This window comes from Amblyomma mixtum, chromosome 8, assembly GCF_055824585.1.
Source record: "Amblyomma mixtum isolate Tamu chromosome 8, ASM5582458v1, whole genome shotgun sequence".
Taxonomy (NCBI): Eukaryota; Metazoa; Arthropoda; class Arachnida; order Ixodida; family Ixodidae; genus Amblyomma; species Amblyomma mixtum.
The window spans coordinates 7695349-7711660 of record NC_143019.1 but is presented as its reverse complement, the minus strand read 5'-3'; the positions used below and the strand labels follow the sequence as shown (position 1 = coordinate 7711660).

General features: G+C 47.2%; 2 protein-coding genes across 3 annotated transcripts in view; both read right to left on the bottom strand.

Annotated features, from left to right (window-relative positions):
- Positions 1-2154, bottom strand: part of LOC149331244 (uncharacterized) — a 44449-nt gene extending 42295 nt beyond the window's left edge. Inside the window, exon 1 of the mRNA XM_089556417.1 lies at positions 1802-2154. The gene's annotated coding sequence lies outside the window, so the exon portion shown is untranslated. The remainder of the gene's footprint in view (positions 1-1801) is intronic.
- A 5300-nt stretch (positions 2155-7454) lies between these two features.
- On the bottom strand, positions 7455-16299 carry LOC149331243 (maleylacetoacetate isomerase-like). Of its 2 annotated transcripts, none has more exons than XM_089556415.1 (7): positions 16146-16299; positions 15479-15530; positions 15264-15331; positions 13071-13151; positions 10286-10363; positions 8591-8717; positions 7455-7835 (listed from the first exon to the last, which is right to left on the bottom strand). In XM_089556415.1, the coding sequence occupies exons 1-7, from the start codon at positions 16158-16160 to the stop codon at positions 7600-7602; spliced, it is 657 nt and encodes a 218-aa protein (XP_089412541.1). In that variant the 5' UTR covers positions 16161-16299; the 3' UTR covers positions 7455-7599. The 2 variants fall into 2 exon arrangements, with proteins under 2 accessions (XP_089412541.1, XP_089412542.1); XM_089556416.1 differs by lacking the exon at positions 16146-16299 and adding an exon at positions 15676-16129.
- Positions 16300-16312: the final 13 nt, after the last annotated feature.

Below are 16312 nucleotides of genomic sequence, written 5' to 3'. Positions count from 1 at the left end.
TTACCCAGGTTGCATCAATCCTCGAAGAGGCCAAATCTAATCGCCACGGGGCCTACCTTGTCTTGCTGGACATACGAAACGCCTTCGACCTCCTGCCTCACGAAGCAATCATCTCATCCCTACACTGGCTGGGCATCAAGGGCAAACTCCTCCAATACATCAAAGCATTCCTCAGTGACAGGACCTTTCAAGTCCGCATCGGCAACACAGTCAGCGCCGCTCGCGCTGTCAAAACAGGAGTTCCCCAGGGCAGCGTGCTCAGCCCGTTTCTTTTTAACCTGGCACTTGCACAGCTTCCTAAATTCCTGCCCAGCACGCAGCACAAACTGCGTATGGCCATATACGCCGACGATATTGCCATTGTTGCCTCCGGCCCCACACTTTATGGCCCAGAATTGCGGCGTGATCTCCAAGCTGCACTCGATGCCACAGAGGATTATCTTAACAGCATCGGCCTCTCTCTCTCGCCTGAGAAGACTGTTGCGATAATGATACACCCTCGCCCTGTAACCTGCAAAACCACCAGACCTCTTCTTCTCCAAGGCGTCCCCCTCGCTTGGAAAGCCAGTGGGAAATACCTGGGCATAACAATTGATGCCAAGCTCACCTACAATGAGACTACAGGCAAGCTGCGGAATGAAAACAAACGCATCGCAGCAGTAGCAGCACGCATTCTTGCCAAAGGAAACGGCGCCACCCCCCTGCTACCGCTCCGTCTCTACGAGGGCATCGCTTCGGCTCGCATACTGTATGCGCTCCCTCTCCTCCGCCTTCGTCCAGCGCAGTGGAAACACTTGGACGTGGACCAGCGCAACGCAATCCGGCGATTCGCAGGCCTTCCACACAGCTCGCAAATAGGTCCCACACACACAGAGCTCCGAGTGTGGCCCATCTCACTGCGCGCTGAAATCACCGCTCTGAACCACATCGAGCGAATTCACCGTGCCCCAGGGACCTCTCATCTTCTCGCTGATTTGTGTGCCTTGCCACGATCACGTATGGGACAGTCTCTCGCTGCCTTCAAAGCCGCCGTCCCAACGGATGCTGCACCGGCCCCGCAAAGCTTCCCACCACATGTGAAGCCTTCCTTGAAAATCTTCCCATACCTAACAGGAGTTCGCTCTAAAAAACGAACACCACACTGCGCACTCCAACAAGAAGCCGCACATCGAATTGAGATTGACTTCAATCTGAGAACACCTCTCTACACCGACGGCTCGGTGACGCATGATGGCAATTCTGCTTCAGCCGCATGCGTCGCACCCACCCTTGGCATCGCAAGACAATGCCGCATACCTTTCTTCGCATCGTCAACAACATCCGAAATAGCCGCACTTCACCTTGCTGCGGACATCGTTATTGAGCAAACTGAACTCACGAGTGTGGCAATTTTAACCGACTCGCGCCTCGCTCTCATGCAACTCCAACACCCGGAGCGCAACGCAACCTGTGCGCAACGGCTGCATCATAAACTCTGTACTGCCAGTGCCCGTGGCTGCGATCTCGTGCTCCGGTGGATTCCGTCACATGTGGGTCTGTCTGGGAATGAGTCTGCTGATCGACTGGCCAAGCAGGCTCACTCCAACGCCTCTGCTCCAATTTCGGACGCTATTACAGCCTTCGATGTGGCTCGGCATATCATCCGCCATAGAGTTTCTCTCTCCCATCCGGATCCACGCATCGCATCGGGGAAAAGTCCTCGGCCTCTCCCATTTCACGCATTTGGAAGAGGAGCCCTTTCCGCCCTCCTGCGACTTCGAATTGGTTGCGTATGGACGGCAGAGCGACGTCAACGACTCACCAGAAAGGGCGATCCTCTATGCGAAGACTGTCAAGACATCGAAACAGTCGAGCACCTACTTTGCCACTGCCCTGCTCACGCCTCGGCACGCGCAGAAATGCGCGCAAAATATTCCAAACTGGGACTCCCATCGGACACTGTGGGCTCTCTGACTTTCCCGGAAGGCCCTTCCACCAAAGCGCAAAGTGCACTGACAATCCTAGTCAAGTTTATTGGCACCGCAGGGCTTCAGAGACGCTTTTAGCGCAAAGCAGCCACCTCTCCTTCACACGGGCTCTATTCCCCTCACGCCAGCACTACGCCACTTCTAGCGACGCTCCTATTACGGATCCTCTGTGTTGTGACGATTCCTGTGTTGTGATTCTTTGCGCGCTCTCCAAGCCTGCAGCCATCTGAGACTTCATTTTCGTTGAATTCCACTGTATACCTGCATCGCGCGCAAACTTTTTGCCCGCTTTCCGCGGCGACCAGCATTCTAGCGCCCGCTCTCCTATTGGCTCGGCGCTCCACCAACCGGCGGCTGCGTCTCCCACCGGTCCGCGCGCCCCACGGGGTCGCTCTCCGCGCCGCCGCGTCGCGCGCCCTCGCCGATCCTCCTCTCTCACCTCTCCCATGGGCGCTTTTCTCAACGGTGATTGGCTCCGCGGGCGGTCTCCGGGAGAAGCGCGCGGAAAGTTCGCTCTTTTTGTGTTTTCATTTTTCGTCGGCGCCATTTTTTGGCCAGCCGCCGCTGCTACGACCGAGCTCCCTGGCATTGCGCGCTTGCACTTCGCGTTATTCGCGCTCTTTTAGTGCAGCACTATGCCGAGTTGCTGCGCATTTCAGTGCACAAGCCGGCGTGAAAAAGCTTTTGTTCTTTTCGCCATTCCGAGCGGCAAGAAAGACAGCATTAGAAGAAAAAAGCGGCTGCACCACATCGGCCGCAAGAACTTTACCCCGACGAAGACTGCCCACCTCTGCGAGCAACTGTGCATTTCTTCCAAGCGACTGTGTAAACTGAAACTTCATGCATGCGCATCACAAAGCCAACAACCTCACTTAATTCACTGATCATTTTGCGTCGTTATACGTGTTATTGTTGTCCCTTCATTGTTCCACTCAACGTGCTATAATAGCGGCGGCTGATGCATACAATGTCTGTGCATATGTTAGCAAGTGTGGAAGCAAAAGTGTTGGTATGCGTGGAGCGGTATCCGCGGTGCGGTAAATTTTTCGAACCTTTGCTAATGGTGCACATCGCAGTAATGCGGCGCATGTCCCGAGCGGGATTTAACGTAGATTTTTTTGTTATGAATGCAACTTCTCTAACGATCTACGCTTATTTGTTGTTTTGCTGAACCGTTACGCTTCTACCAGGTGAGATTATCAATGCCACATTCTCGGAAAAGACCTTATATTGCATTCACATAAATAATTCATTTTTTAATCACTTCAGTGCTTTCCATTGTTACCTGAATGTACTCAAGTATTGTAAATATCCAATGCATGCCATTTTTGTATGTTCATTGCTACAGTTTGTGACCATTTGCTTTAGTTGAGCATGGTCGCGTAGCCTTTTGTTGAATACATCATCCGCTCAAAAACTATAGGCCTACATCTGAGCTGTTTCATTTCCCTAAGTATGTTTTTGTTTTCTGTGTTTTGTTTTGAGGACTGCACCCAACGGGTGACAGATGTCCACAGCTGGCTTATAACGTGGTTTTTATGTATATTTTCGGCGAAAAACTACACGACTCATCTGTAATAAACATTGCATCTGAAGAACTGTGTGTCATATTGTGACTGTATTTATACTCAAGACTTATATTAGTCAGGCACTTGCTTCAGGATAGCCTTGACTGTGGCTGACCAAATTGCTAAGACCCTATAACTTTCTCTTGGGTTTTGTCACGGTCGTTGCTATCGGTTTTTTTCTTTCCTAGGGTAACATCTCTTTAAGCGGATTTAAAAAGGAATAGAATGTTCGCGGAAAATGCCCAAGTGTGGCAAACTTTGGGGGTGGTCTACCTAAATTTGGAAGCCAACACTGAGTTTCCCGTAGTCAAATTAGGTTGGACCTCAATGTTGGTCAAATATGTACGACGTCAAATTTATGGGTTCCAGAGAGACAAAATTTGGGGATAGCCCACCTAATTTTGGAGCTCAAAATTGAATTGGTCATATTAAAATTAGGCTTGACACCAATTTTGATGAAATTCGGACAAGGTCAAGTTTCGGTGGTTGAGATGGCCAAATTTTGGGGTGCGGACACTTTCCTTGGATGACGGAAAATCGGTGCGCGGATCTTCGGCTCTCGGCTACGGCGCGACATCACCTCAAGGTCGCCGACAGCGGGAGCTGAAGTCGTTTAATGCTTAATAGAAAAAAGTTCACATTCGTTTTCAAGACGCCGCGAAAATTCTCAACTACAAAAACGATTAAGCCGTTGCATGTGCACTGCGCGGTGCCAAACTCAGACTGAACCTTAGTGAAAAATTTTGGGACGGCCATCGAAGCAAATGCCCCAGCTTGTTCCTGCAGCAACCATCTATACTTCTGAAACTCCACTCGTGAACAACTTCATAAACTTCGCGATAATTAGTTCGAAGTGAATCTACATTTAAGTAAACATTGGTATGCTCAAAATATTCAGGAATGTTGAAATAAATTGTAAATATTATGCTTCATAGAAGACGGTATTGAAAAGTAAAAAAGAATGTGAGATGTATGCAGCAAGTTGTTTTGTTCGTGCCGCTAGCGCTCGTAATTGGCACTTTCATTGCGCGTACGAGACGCTAATTTATGTGGCTCATGGTAGTCACGCGTGTCGCATGTCTTTCTCGTGTTTTATTCAATAACAGAGCGTGGAAAAAGCGCGAACTTAAGAGCGCGCGCATGTGCCAGCCAACTGCCCGGACGGCGAGCGAGCGATGGCCAAAAAAGCGTGCCGTGTGCAGCGCGCGCAGCCGGCGGGCGAGGATATTCGAGGAGGAAAACGCCGGAGTGGAGGAGAGTGTCGCTACTTTCAAATTATCGAGGGGCTTTACTCCGCTCGTGCCACTTCTCCCGCGACACGACCCGCGTCCGTCTCGTCTCCGTGCCCGTCCCCTACTCTATCATCTGTTCCTCCCTTTCCCCAACCCAGTGCAGTGCAGCGATCGTGACCCCAAGTGGAGACAACCAGCAAGCACTGCACGTACTATTCTTCACCAACCAAGAACCACATAACTCTTGCTGTGCTAGTACTGCTTGCTCCTCTCTGCTCGTTGCTCCTGCTCATGGAGGAAAAAAAACTGAGGGAGCGTCCGGCGATGGCCTAGCCTTAACAAGTAGATATAGTGAAAAAAAGAGAGAGTTTGTCCCCCCCGTGATCATGCCACGTGATAGCGTGCGGTAAAATCTAGCCCCGCAGCGCGTATACGTATGCGCCGATTAGCGCGGCAAACCGATCAACTTCCTTGCTGTAGATGCCCCCGCGCCACAAGCCGCGCATACGCGCGCGCTAAAACATACCAGAACCAAAACATAAAGGACTGACTGGGAGAGCGAAAAATTGAGGAAGAAAACGGCTACATAAACACTCAGCTTGCGAACGCTGGCCACGTGACGTCATGCTCCCTCCTCAGTTTTTTTGCTCCTCCATGCTCCTGCTCCTGTTCTGCCAATGGAATGCGCCATTACATTTACTCCATCACTTTGGGTCGAATCGGCTGTTTGGCTGAAATTTTTCTTTAGAGTTCAGGTCAACGCCAGCGGGTTGAGCTGAGAGGCTGTGGGCTCAGGCTTAGTCAGCCGAGGCAGAAGGTAGGTTGATTCAGCCCGACGCGCTGGACAAGGCGCACGTAACCCTGCGTGGGAACGAGCATGAGAAAAGTCGGAGAAGCGGGATTGGAAAGGAGAAAGGCAATGCCGTTTGCACACGTCGCCTTGCCTTCGAGATAGGCAGCGCGCCCCACGGACCTGGACACAATCACAATGACACATTGAATTTTTCGACCCTTGACATCACTGCGAATGGACTCAGGCTTGACCCGTTAAGATCCATGCAGTTCATGTAAACGCGGATACATCGGTTTTGGCCTTTCTAAGCTCAACGCCCTCCATGTCAACGCCTCACTCGACTGGCTTCAAGTTAAATCCATACAAAGCTGTATTGCTGCTGCTACTGATAATGATGACGACGTAGCGACATGCCCTTTGAAACGGGTGGGCACCCTTCGCGAAGTGCCCTTGTCGACGGGATAAGTTCTACGAGATCCCCTGGGAGAGGCGCCACGAGGGCCAGCTATGGGCACCCGGTGCGGTAGTCTTGTGCGTCCGCACTCACGGACCCCATGCATCATGTCCTCGGTCCGCTTGCCGGGGCCCTCACTTTTTCCCCTGCGTTGCATCTGCGCCTAGATCTGCTCTGAGGTGAGACCTGTGCGCCCCTAGTGACGCTTCTGGCAGCTGGGAGGTGCGACACACGTACGGGATTCTTACAACGCTCTCGAGGTCTCGTATGGTCTGCTCGCTCACGCTCAGTAGTCGGGAGCGCTCACGCAAGGGGCTGCCTTTCGGTAGGCTGCCCCTGGTGATGCTGGACCTTGAGGGCGCGGTCGCCGGTGAGCCCACAGGGGTCGGGGTGGCAGCGCAGCCGCTTGCAGCTAGGCCACTGCGACGGCGGTTGGGACGAGCTCCTCTTCCTCGGCTGCTCCGGGGGCGCCCCCGAGGGCGACGGCAGGTCGGGGCTGCTCGCAGACGAGGGGACGGGACACGCGGGTACATCCTTGCTTCCGCACATCGCGCCGCTCATTCTTCTTCCGGTTCGACCACGAACTGTGTGGCTCACGAGCGCGTGCCGCTACTGCGTGCGACGCTGTCGTTGTAGTGTCCTCGACGTATAATGGCGCACACCCACAAGGGGGTTTGTCCATTCCTGCCTGCACCCTATGCCCAGAACCGCAGAACATTTCGCCTAGCCGCCGCGGTGGCTTAGTGGTTATGGTGCTCGGCTGCTGACCCGAAAGACGCAGATTCGATACCGGCCACGGCGGCCGAATTTCGATGAAGGCGAAATGCCAGAGGCTTGTGTATTTTGCAGTGTCAGTGCACGTTAAAGAACCCCATGTGGTCGAAATTTCTGGCGCCCTCTACTATGGTATCCCTCATAGCCTGAGTCACTTTGGGACGTTAAACCCCATAAAACCATAAACCAAACCTTTGCCTCTTTCCTCCACATCCTCTGCCCGAAGGACCCTCCCCACGGGGTCTAGGGCACCTGGGAGTACTGAGAGACCCTGCTGCGCTCCGGACCAACACACGCAGACCATCGACACCGGTCGGGCCGCCAGTGTCAGTGTCGGGGGTAGTGCTGACCAGTGCAGGCCCGACAAAAGCACTGGCAGGAGACTTGGCGATGGAGGAATTTTGGTGAGGGAATGCTGGGCCCTTCCTCGGATATGCACCCAAGTAGTATTGAGACGCTGTTAATCTAGATAAAGGTGTACTCAAGATTTGTCCCAGCCCAATGGATCAGCAGTCTTCACTCTGCAAACTGGTCCTTTCAACATGACCTATTTTAATTGGCTTCTCCAAATTCTAAAATTTAGGAATGTAAACACTCGAAGCAATCAATGAATGCACAAACAAGCCAACATGACTTGTGCATGTCAATATAAGAAATACCTATGACTATGAAAATACACATTTATTTTTAATAAAGTTTGCAAGTTGCCCACATCATTTGAATACAGCCAGGATGCCCAAGTACAGCACAATAAATGCTCGAAGATAAAATGCAGTAACAAAGCAGTTGGAAAGGCATTTCGGAAAGGTGTTTAGTTCGTTTCCCTGAGTTCCGGGGGGGTGTCTGGCTGACGAGAGGGGTGGGCAGCTTTGAATGCAGGCAAGCTTTCCAGCGCAGTGCTGACACGTGACAGCGTCGGGAATTGGCTTAAGTCCAGCTTGAACCGGTTGGCGTTGTACACTTGGGGCACCAGGCAGGCATCCGCGATGGTCACCTCATCACCGACGCAGTACTTTCCGGCCGTCTTGGCAAGTGTGGCTTCCAGAGCTGCACAATGATGTGATGAGAAGAAAAGATTACAAAACCTAATTCACTGTATTCATTGAAGAATTTCATGGTGATGTTTACAGCAGCACAGAGCTGTATGCTTACATCACTCGGCAGTGAAGTTTGCATGCTGGATTTTCCATGTCTTTCCTTAATATGCATGCTTAAAACAAAGTTGTGCCTTATAAAAACCAAAACGCACGTCACTACTTTGTGAGCAAACATGGGTATACTACAGGCCTTAACAGCTGAGCACATATGAATTTCTGGCACCAGTTTATTTATGTTCGAAAATTCTTATCACGTCTGAAAAAACTATGCTAGTTCTATGCACACAAAATACTATTAACAATTAAACTTAACAATGACACCACGAGTAACATCTTTAAATAGTTTCCAAATTCTGCTACTATTCCCACTGATTGCATAACAGTGACCTTACTGAAGGAGCCATGATACAAAGTACAGTTGGAAAAGCTGTGCCGCCAACAATAATGAGAAGACAAAGTAGCCTTTTACAATGTAAGCAGACCTAATGCAACAAAGCAGGACACCTGCACTGTTTGGGCAAGTGTTTCTATGCATATCCAATTGAGCTGAGACCAAAGTTACACTGCTAGTACCTCACCTTTGACCAAATTCTTCAAATGCAGCCTCCGTCAATAATTTAACACCAATGACAATTTTAACCTAAAACCGTTTATGAAGCCTGCTATGATAAGTAGCTTAGCAAAGTGTCGCAGACATCATCTCACCTTTGAAACCTTTGGTTATGAAGTGGACAGCCCATTCGTTCCTCTTGGACTCGTCCAGGCGCAAGAGAACATTCAGGTTCTGCAATGGCTGAATGCCTGAGGCAATCAGTTCCGCCACAGCTCGTGCCTAAGAGAATGAGAAATGAATGCATATTGTGGACGTTAACCCATATGAAGCCAATTTACCAGCAGCCATTACTGAAAATTATCTCAAAGCTGGGTAAGTAAAGTGACCATCACCTGTAACTATGCCACAGCTGCACATTAACTGTCATATGTAGCGAAACAAACCACACTGAATTAGCAGGTTTAAATATTCGTGTAAAAGACTGATCCAGATCTTAACAAGCTGAACAATGGGGCTGGCTGGTGAATGATTAATGGTGAAATAGTGATTAAACAAGACTGAAACAGAACAACAGACAGAACATACTGCTCATTAATCTTTTATACGACAGCGGGACACGTGTCCCATTCGCTTCAAGTGCCGGCAAACAAAAAATGGTGCATCTACGTACTATATTTTTACGCGCTGAATACCACTGAATTATCAAACAAACCATTCATTGCATTTTTAACTTTCGCCAATAGACACCCTTGGTGTTCTCTATGTTTTTACAAGTGCAGATGCACGGTTCGATGAGACTCGTCTTGACAGAAAAAAAACATTCTGAAAAAATTGTGAAGCTTCTGAGCCTTTCCCTTCAGTCAACTGCCTCATAATACTTGTTGAAGCAATTTTTAATTCTAATCCGAGTTGTCTTATACATCTGAAACACTCAGGTACAGATACGTACCAAATTTGAGGTATAGTTACGAACTCGGCGCAAGTGTGTAATTTTTTTTTTCTCCATACCTAGTGGTCAAAATGGCTTGAAAGTGGAGTCATTCAGTTCCTAGAGACAGGCTGAGTGAAACTTAACCATTTGTACACATGTGAGCTATGCACAGAGCTTTGTGCCTTTTAAAGGGTTAACATCAATGTTATATTGCACACGAGTGCTTTGATGAAAATGAGGTAGTACTGCAGCCAAACCAGGTTAAATACAAAGAAACTGATATTTTAGAAGTATGAGTTCTGGTTCACAACCCCGTCCTTGTTCCTAATTCCTTTGATTGCAATACCTGGCCAGAGATAACTTCATCAAGCTCTTAACTGTATTAACTATCTGATATGTCTTAAATAAGTTGCTGCTTTGCACAGAAGGTAAGAGAAATGAGCAAAGCAGCAGAAGCCGTAACGCCTGATATTAAATGGCTCAAATGCACAGCAACCAACATGTTCAAGTAGCTTATAAGGGGGAAAAGTAGAGAAGATGGTTCAAGGTGTAGCAAGCTCTTGTCAAACGTTACAGCAATTGAAAGCAAGCGCTTCATTCCTCTCTCACATCAAATGTCTTCACATAACCAGCAAGAGCTCTAGCACTGGTGACAGGGCACCAGAATCTTCCTTAAACAGACACTACTCTATATTTGCTACACTTTGCAAAGTATACGGAGCTAGAATATGTGCCACTCAACAGCTTCACACAATGATTTTCATTCTTGAAAAATGTAGATATTTGCAACTAAAGCCAATCCTCACAGACTTTGGCTGAGGGAAGTCAGAAAGGTTAAGACAACCTGCATCATAATACTATACAAGAAAGTACTATATAGTGCTTGCAAGCAGTATGTGCAAAAACGTGAGCATACCTTTGCACGTTGTGCTGGCTCTTTTGGCAATAATCTGGGCTCCGGGAATTTATCTTCCAGGTACTCAATGATAGCGAGCTGCATTGTAACACAACAGATTAGAAACATGCAAGCTCCAACCTATGCACAGCAGGTGGTGTTAGCCTCTTAAGGCTCACCAACTACGGCACATGTCATTTATATTAGGCATGCTTCGCAATTAAGACTTTGTGCACCGTGACCAATCCTGATCTGCTTTATTAATAAAGGTTTGGACATCATACTAGTTATAGCTTCATGCGCTAACTGCTTAAGTGAAACAGCACGTAAGATGGTGAACAGCACGGAAAAGATGCAATGACAAAATGGCTAGAATGAGCACCGCTACTGGCACCGGCTATGATAGGAGATAAGCACTCCCAACAACAGCAGCACCGGGCTTGACTGCATCCACCTCTTACCAATGCTTGAAGCCTGAGGTACCAACTACAAAGTAGTCCAAAGGACGAAGTTGCACATGACAGAGTACTACTAGATGCTACAGGCAGCACATCAAACAGTGCAAATATCAGATCAAGGAATAAGCTTCCCCAATGCTGTAACTTCAGCTTGTTGCTTCATTTTTGCGAAGCCACTGTGCATCAGTAGACAAAGGGTGAAGATTGTCCACATAAATTTCTCACTTTGGTCCCTTGTCTACTAACGTGCTAAGACTTCGCAAGTAAGCCTGGGCAACATAACATTATAAGTCGGTTGTCATAGTCAACGCAAGCAGTTTGCAGCACTGAAAAGAGTTACTGCCATCTTTGTTTTAAAAGAAGCCTTTCAAAGTAACTTTAGCACAGGTAATCAGGTTTGACGGCATAGTTCCTTTACGCTGCTGTTGAAAGGTGCGATAAATACAAAAATAGAAAAGTGCAATAGTCATAGAGCTCACAACACATTATTCCACCTCAGCCCATGCACATCATTGCAGCTGCATAGTAACGTCCGAACTTGCGGCACGTTGTGACCAAGCAACACGTAAAGAGGGTGCAGCCCACCGCAGAGGCAGCGCCACCTATGATGCAGTCCATGTTCTCATGGGTGCTGGCCTGCAGATCGCCGCTGGCTGTTATGTGCGAGTCGAATGATGCAAGATGGCAGCTTGTATTGCGATTTTCAAAGCCTCAACTGTACTAGATTTTTCTTGACGTCGGCATAGATAAGAAGCAAAGCTATGCAGCACTAAGCATGTGTGTGAATGCCAGAGAAGAGCGCAAGCTTTCACTGCAGCACAGTTAAAGCGATGGTGCCTGTGGCATATGAATCTGCATGTGCTAAAGTGCGCTCTTTTACACTTCAGGTCTGTAAGCGTTTTTTATGAAGATCTAGTTGAGTCAATGCAAGTGCTAGCTCTCAACACATGTCATGTGTATTACCTAGAAGATTAGCCACTTGAGCAGAGTGCAATGTGTGCACACACAAAACAAAAGGCATTGTACTGCTGAAGCGAGACAACAAGACGCATTCCACCTGCTGCAAATATATGATTGTGTCTAACAATGAGTGAATAAACTATTTCTAACTGCAGCTATTTGTCATGATGCTTAATAAGTAATATCGTTGTGTGCCTGACCATGCAATCCTGTTACCTGTGGCAAGCCCAAAAATTGCCGCTTTGCACACAGTCTTAAACAATGCCTAGTTTTCAAACACCTGTCACGAATGTAATGATTTACTCAGTTCATCAAGAGTCTCTAGAAGCGACTGTTAATTTAAGCAAGCATTAAAGTGAAATGGCTTCATTTATATGAGATATACTACATATTTCTTATGCTTGTACATTCTAGCCCTAGTGTTCTGTATAGCATTTTGCGCTTAAAGTACTATGAATAATTGGTTTGGTTTATTGGAGTTTAACGTACCAAAGCGACTCAAGCTATGAGGGACGCCGTAGTGAAGGGCTCCGGAAATATTCGACCCCCTGGGGTTCTTTAACATGCACTGACATCGCACAGTACACGGGCCTCTAGAATTTACCCTCTATCGAAATTCGGCCGGCGCGGCCGGGATCAAACCTGCGTCTTTAGGGTCAGCAGCAGAGCGCCATGGCCACTCAGCCACCACGGTGGGGCTACTATGAATAATTGGACGAATTCCCACCACTACTGGTGGCAGAAGTACAGACAAATTTTAGGGGAATGTAACGCTCATGCTCCATCTGTTAGCAACTTGTTGACAATGGAATGAGCACTGCAAATTTTCAGCGCTCCATCGGCAGTCATTCAATTCATCAGCACACATAGGGGGTGAAAATTTTGCAATTAGCACTCATCCATCAAGCATAAGCATAAATGTGCTATGCACGCATGTCAGTGAATACTCCTTTCATGCGTCTTACACTGCATATAGAGCGATATATCACTAGTGATGGACTTGCAACTGTGCTGAGAGGCTGAAGACCTAGCTTCAGGCAGGAGATTCCCATAATAGTGTGAAAAATATAACGACAAAGCGGTTCATGTGAGATATTTCGAGGATTTGGTGCACAGAAAAAAAATTCTGCGATCAAAGCCGAGGAAGTTTGGAGACCACAAATGCCCACTGCATGCGAGTTGCAATGCATGCACTACTTTCACCACTAGAAAAGTAGCACACAAGGCACCACCATCCTTCTCCATGCTCGAAATATACTGCGTGAACTTCGACCGGACACATCAAGGTGGCTACTGTGCGGGGCATTAGTAAGTTATGCTGCAGGTTTCTCAAAAAAAAAAAAGAGAGATTACATAAAAAGTAAGAAAATAAAGTAAAACACACTCACAGACTGTGTGAATGTCTCTCCATTGTGCACCAAGGCTGGCACCTGCTCCATTGGGTTCACCTTAATAAACTCCGCCGAGTGCTACAAGATGAAAAGCAAAAGGCAAGGGCAGGTTGGCATACGCTGAAAGAATAGTGACAAGAAACAGCACACAGCCTAGACCTTATCTAAAAGATATCTCCGAGATAAAATAAATCTCAATGGAAATTATTGTTGGTACAGCCAGCTTGCTAAAATGAAAGCCAAGCAGGCTGTAGAATAAGCCAACAAAACTTGGTCTTAAGGAACTTAAGAATATGGCTATGTAACAAACAAACTGCGCTTCTTCACAGACAGCTATGCTGCTAGACGCTATCCAAACTTCATAACATTCTCAATTTTATGAAATGAAGCTCACTGCAACGCTGGATTGCGGTTCCATTTTAAAACAAAGTACTTCAAGAAATATCTGCCTGCAGAGAGAAAGTAATATTGATTTTTTGCCTAGTTGTGTCATTGTAATGGGAAGAGTCATCCCCTGACATTATGCACTGAATTGCAAACCTTCTTTCGCCATTTTGACAAAGAATACTACATTGAGAGATAAAATGCATGGCAGCAGCTGTGAGCTAATATTACAACAGAGCTGATGCTTGGGCCCTTCGGTTTCACATACAGAGAGTTGCAACACTAAATGCGCACTATGCAAAAGCTGCTTGTTATGGGTCGCCAATGCTGCAGACATTACGATTAATTATGATCAAGTGAGGAGAGTATATTATCCAAACTTGGTATCGGAAAAGCAAGACTGTAATCTGCCATCTCTGCATCAAATTCCAGCACGAATAAGTGAGCGGTTTATCCAAAAGAAGCATTTTACAGTGCACATTTAGCATTGCAATAGTTTATACTGACAAAAGTGTTATAGTGCAGATAGTGATAAGGACATGAGACAGGGACAGAACATAATGTAAGGACTGAAGCTGGTTTGAAGGCTTTTAACAAATCTTCAACCCCTAACACTAGGTCTTGAAACTGCAAACAAACAAAACACGGATGCACTAAACTGTACGACTTACTGCTACTACTTGAGAATAAATAATTAATTAGACCTCAAAGAAAAACTGCTTGCAAGCTTAGGCATCCGATTTTCACAACACGAGCAAAATCCTACATGTCCTTGCAGTCTGCAATACAAAGGTTTAAACTGAAACCAATGGGGACAAACTGGCTTACAGCAAAATCCTAAACTGCGAGCAAGTGGAAAAGAAAATAGAAATGATTGTGCTCGCAAGGAATTTGGTCGTTGACCAGATTTCCTGAACATTTTTCCAGCAGTGGATGAGGAAAGTGTGGCTAATAAGCATATGGTGGTGTTTTACCCTCCACTTATTACATTTCTACAAAAGTACAGTGCAATACTTGACGCAAGAAGCATAGTAAATGTGTGCCCCGTCTTCACTTTGCAGCAGTGTTTACATTTTCTATTTACATTAAATGCTGATATGTTCACGGTCACTACTGGCTGCTTAATATATCAGTCCTCTTGATAATTAAATGAGAAAATTCTTGTATATAATGCCCAAAGGGTACACGCAGAATTACGACAGACACACACATAGCAGTGGTAATATGAACCGCATTGCACACTTTTAAGTGTTCAGTAGAAAAAGGGTGGAAAAGAGGAATAAAGAATTTTTATTCTTCTTATACTCTGCAAGCAATATGCCATGAAAATGGCCGTGTGCAAGTTGTCAGGCACTTATGAGAATCCTGCGTCAATGTGAAACATACAAGCGACCCCTTGTTCACAGTACAGTTCTTAATTTTGAAAGGGGGGAAACTAGCAAGCATATGCACACAACAGCGAAATACTTAGCAAGCCATTTAAGGGGCATATACAGTGATGACAGCACTACTTAATTTTAGCATATGCATTATACAGTTGTTGCAGCTGCAAAGGCTAAAAAAGGCACCATTCAGAAAGAAACTGTGGTGTGTTCGCGTAAGTGGATGTCTATACAGAGTTCACCTACAAACTTTTTGTCAGCAGACCCCCTGTGTTGCTGGCACAAGCAGCCGCAGTTAAAACACTGTAATCAATTCCTAGAAAGAGACTAGTGAACCGGACCACCTGGAGCCCTTTGTGCACGATAGAGCCATGGTAAGACAGAGTGAGGCCAAGGACTGATATCCAAGCCCAAATGCACTCACCTGTTCGCCCCCATCCTTGATAAGGTTTACAGCTTTGTACTCGTAGTCGACGTTTTTCCAGGCAAGGGCTGCAAGTAGACGCAATTAAGGCAAGGTTTTTATGTGAATGGCACGAGTATTTTGCTGTGGTCTGGCAAACACGGGGAAATATAACGCTCAAGAGCAAACTGCTGAAGAAGAAAATCCTATCAGAATGCGTATTATGCGGCACTCACCAATGCGAACCCTGTAGGCGCAGGAACTCCTAAAATAGGAGTACAGGACAGGCTGCAAAGACAATGCAAATTGTCGCAAGTATAACTGCCCGGACAACAACAAAGCAAGTTAAAATGCTCATACAGCTATTTTGAAAACGGTTTCTACTCAAGTACTCAATAGTTGCTCTCGAGACATGTAGAGGACCGCTACAAACCTTGGACGTCATCGCTGCAGTACGGACGAACAACGCGCGCGCGCGTACACAAGTGTTTCGAGTGAAGAAGAGCGACTGCAACGACGTGGACTTTCCCAGTGAACGCGCTAATCAGCAGCGAAAAACGATCTACCCGGCGGGGAGGGGCAGCCTTGAGTCTACTCTTCTTTCGCTTAACAGCTCGCCAGAAAAAGCAGTCAAACTGCTCTTCCGTGCGCCCTCGCCAAACAGTTGCCGGAGGCGTTGGGAGGAGATATGGTGTCTGGTATTCCTTCCGGCCTTTTCTATTGGGCCCGCAGACTTTGCTTTTCCATACTTTATCAGTTCTCTTAACGAAAAAACGTTCCTAAAGCCTCGATAAGTGCGCCAGCGACACACGTCTTAGCAACGAAACTTGTTGCACAGTGCGGAGACCAATGTTTCGAAATAAAACACGCACGTCCTGCAAGACAACGCATCATCCAACGCACCTTTAACGTAGCCATACTGCTTGCTCCCAACGTCGAGTGATTTGATACCGCCTTTGAGCAACTTTAGCTTTTCTAGCACATTTCTAGCAATCAGCTGTAACTTTTCACATGGCCCCCTGGGCCGCGGGAATCGCCAGCCTCGATCGCATCACGGCAGATGGAGGCAC

Bases quoted from the DNA above. Each gene is read 5' to 3' on its own strand.
- LOC149331243 (XM_089556415.1), bottom strand. The intron at 15,332-15,478 runs GTGAGTGCCGCA...GTCTACTTGCAG, and splicing joins CGCCTACAGGGTTCGCATTG to CCCTTGCCTGGAAAAACGTC. The intron at 10,364-13,070 runs GTGAGTGTGTTT...GTTACAATGCAG, and splicing joins GAGAGACATTCACACAGTCT to CTCGCTATCATTGAGTACCT.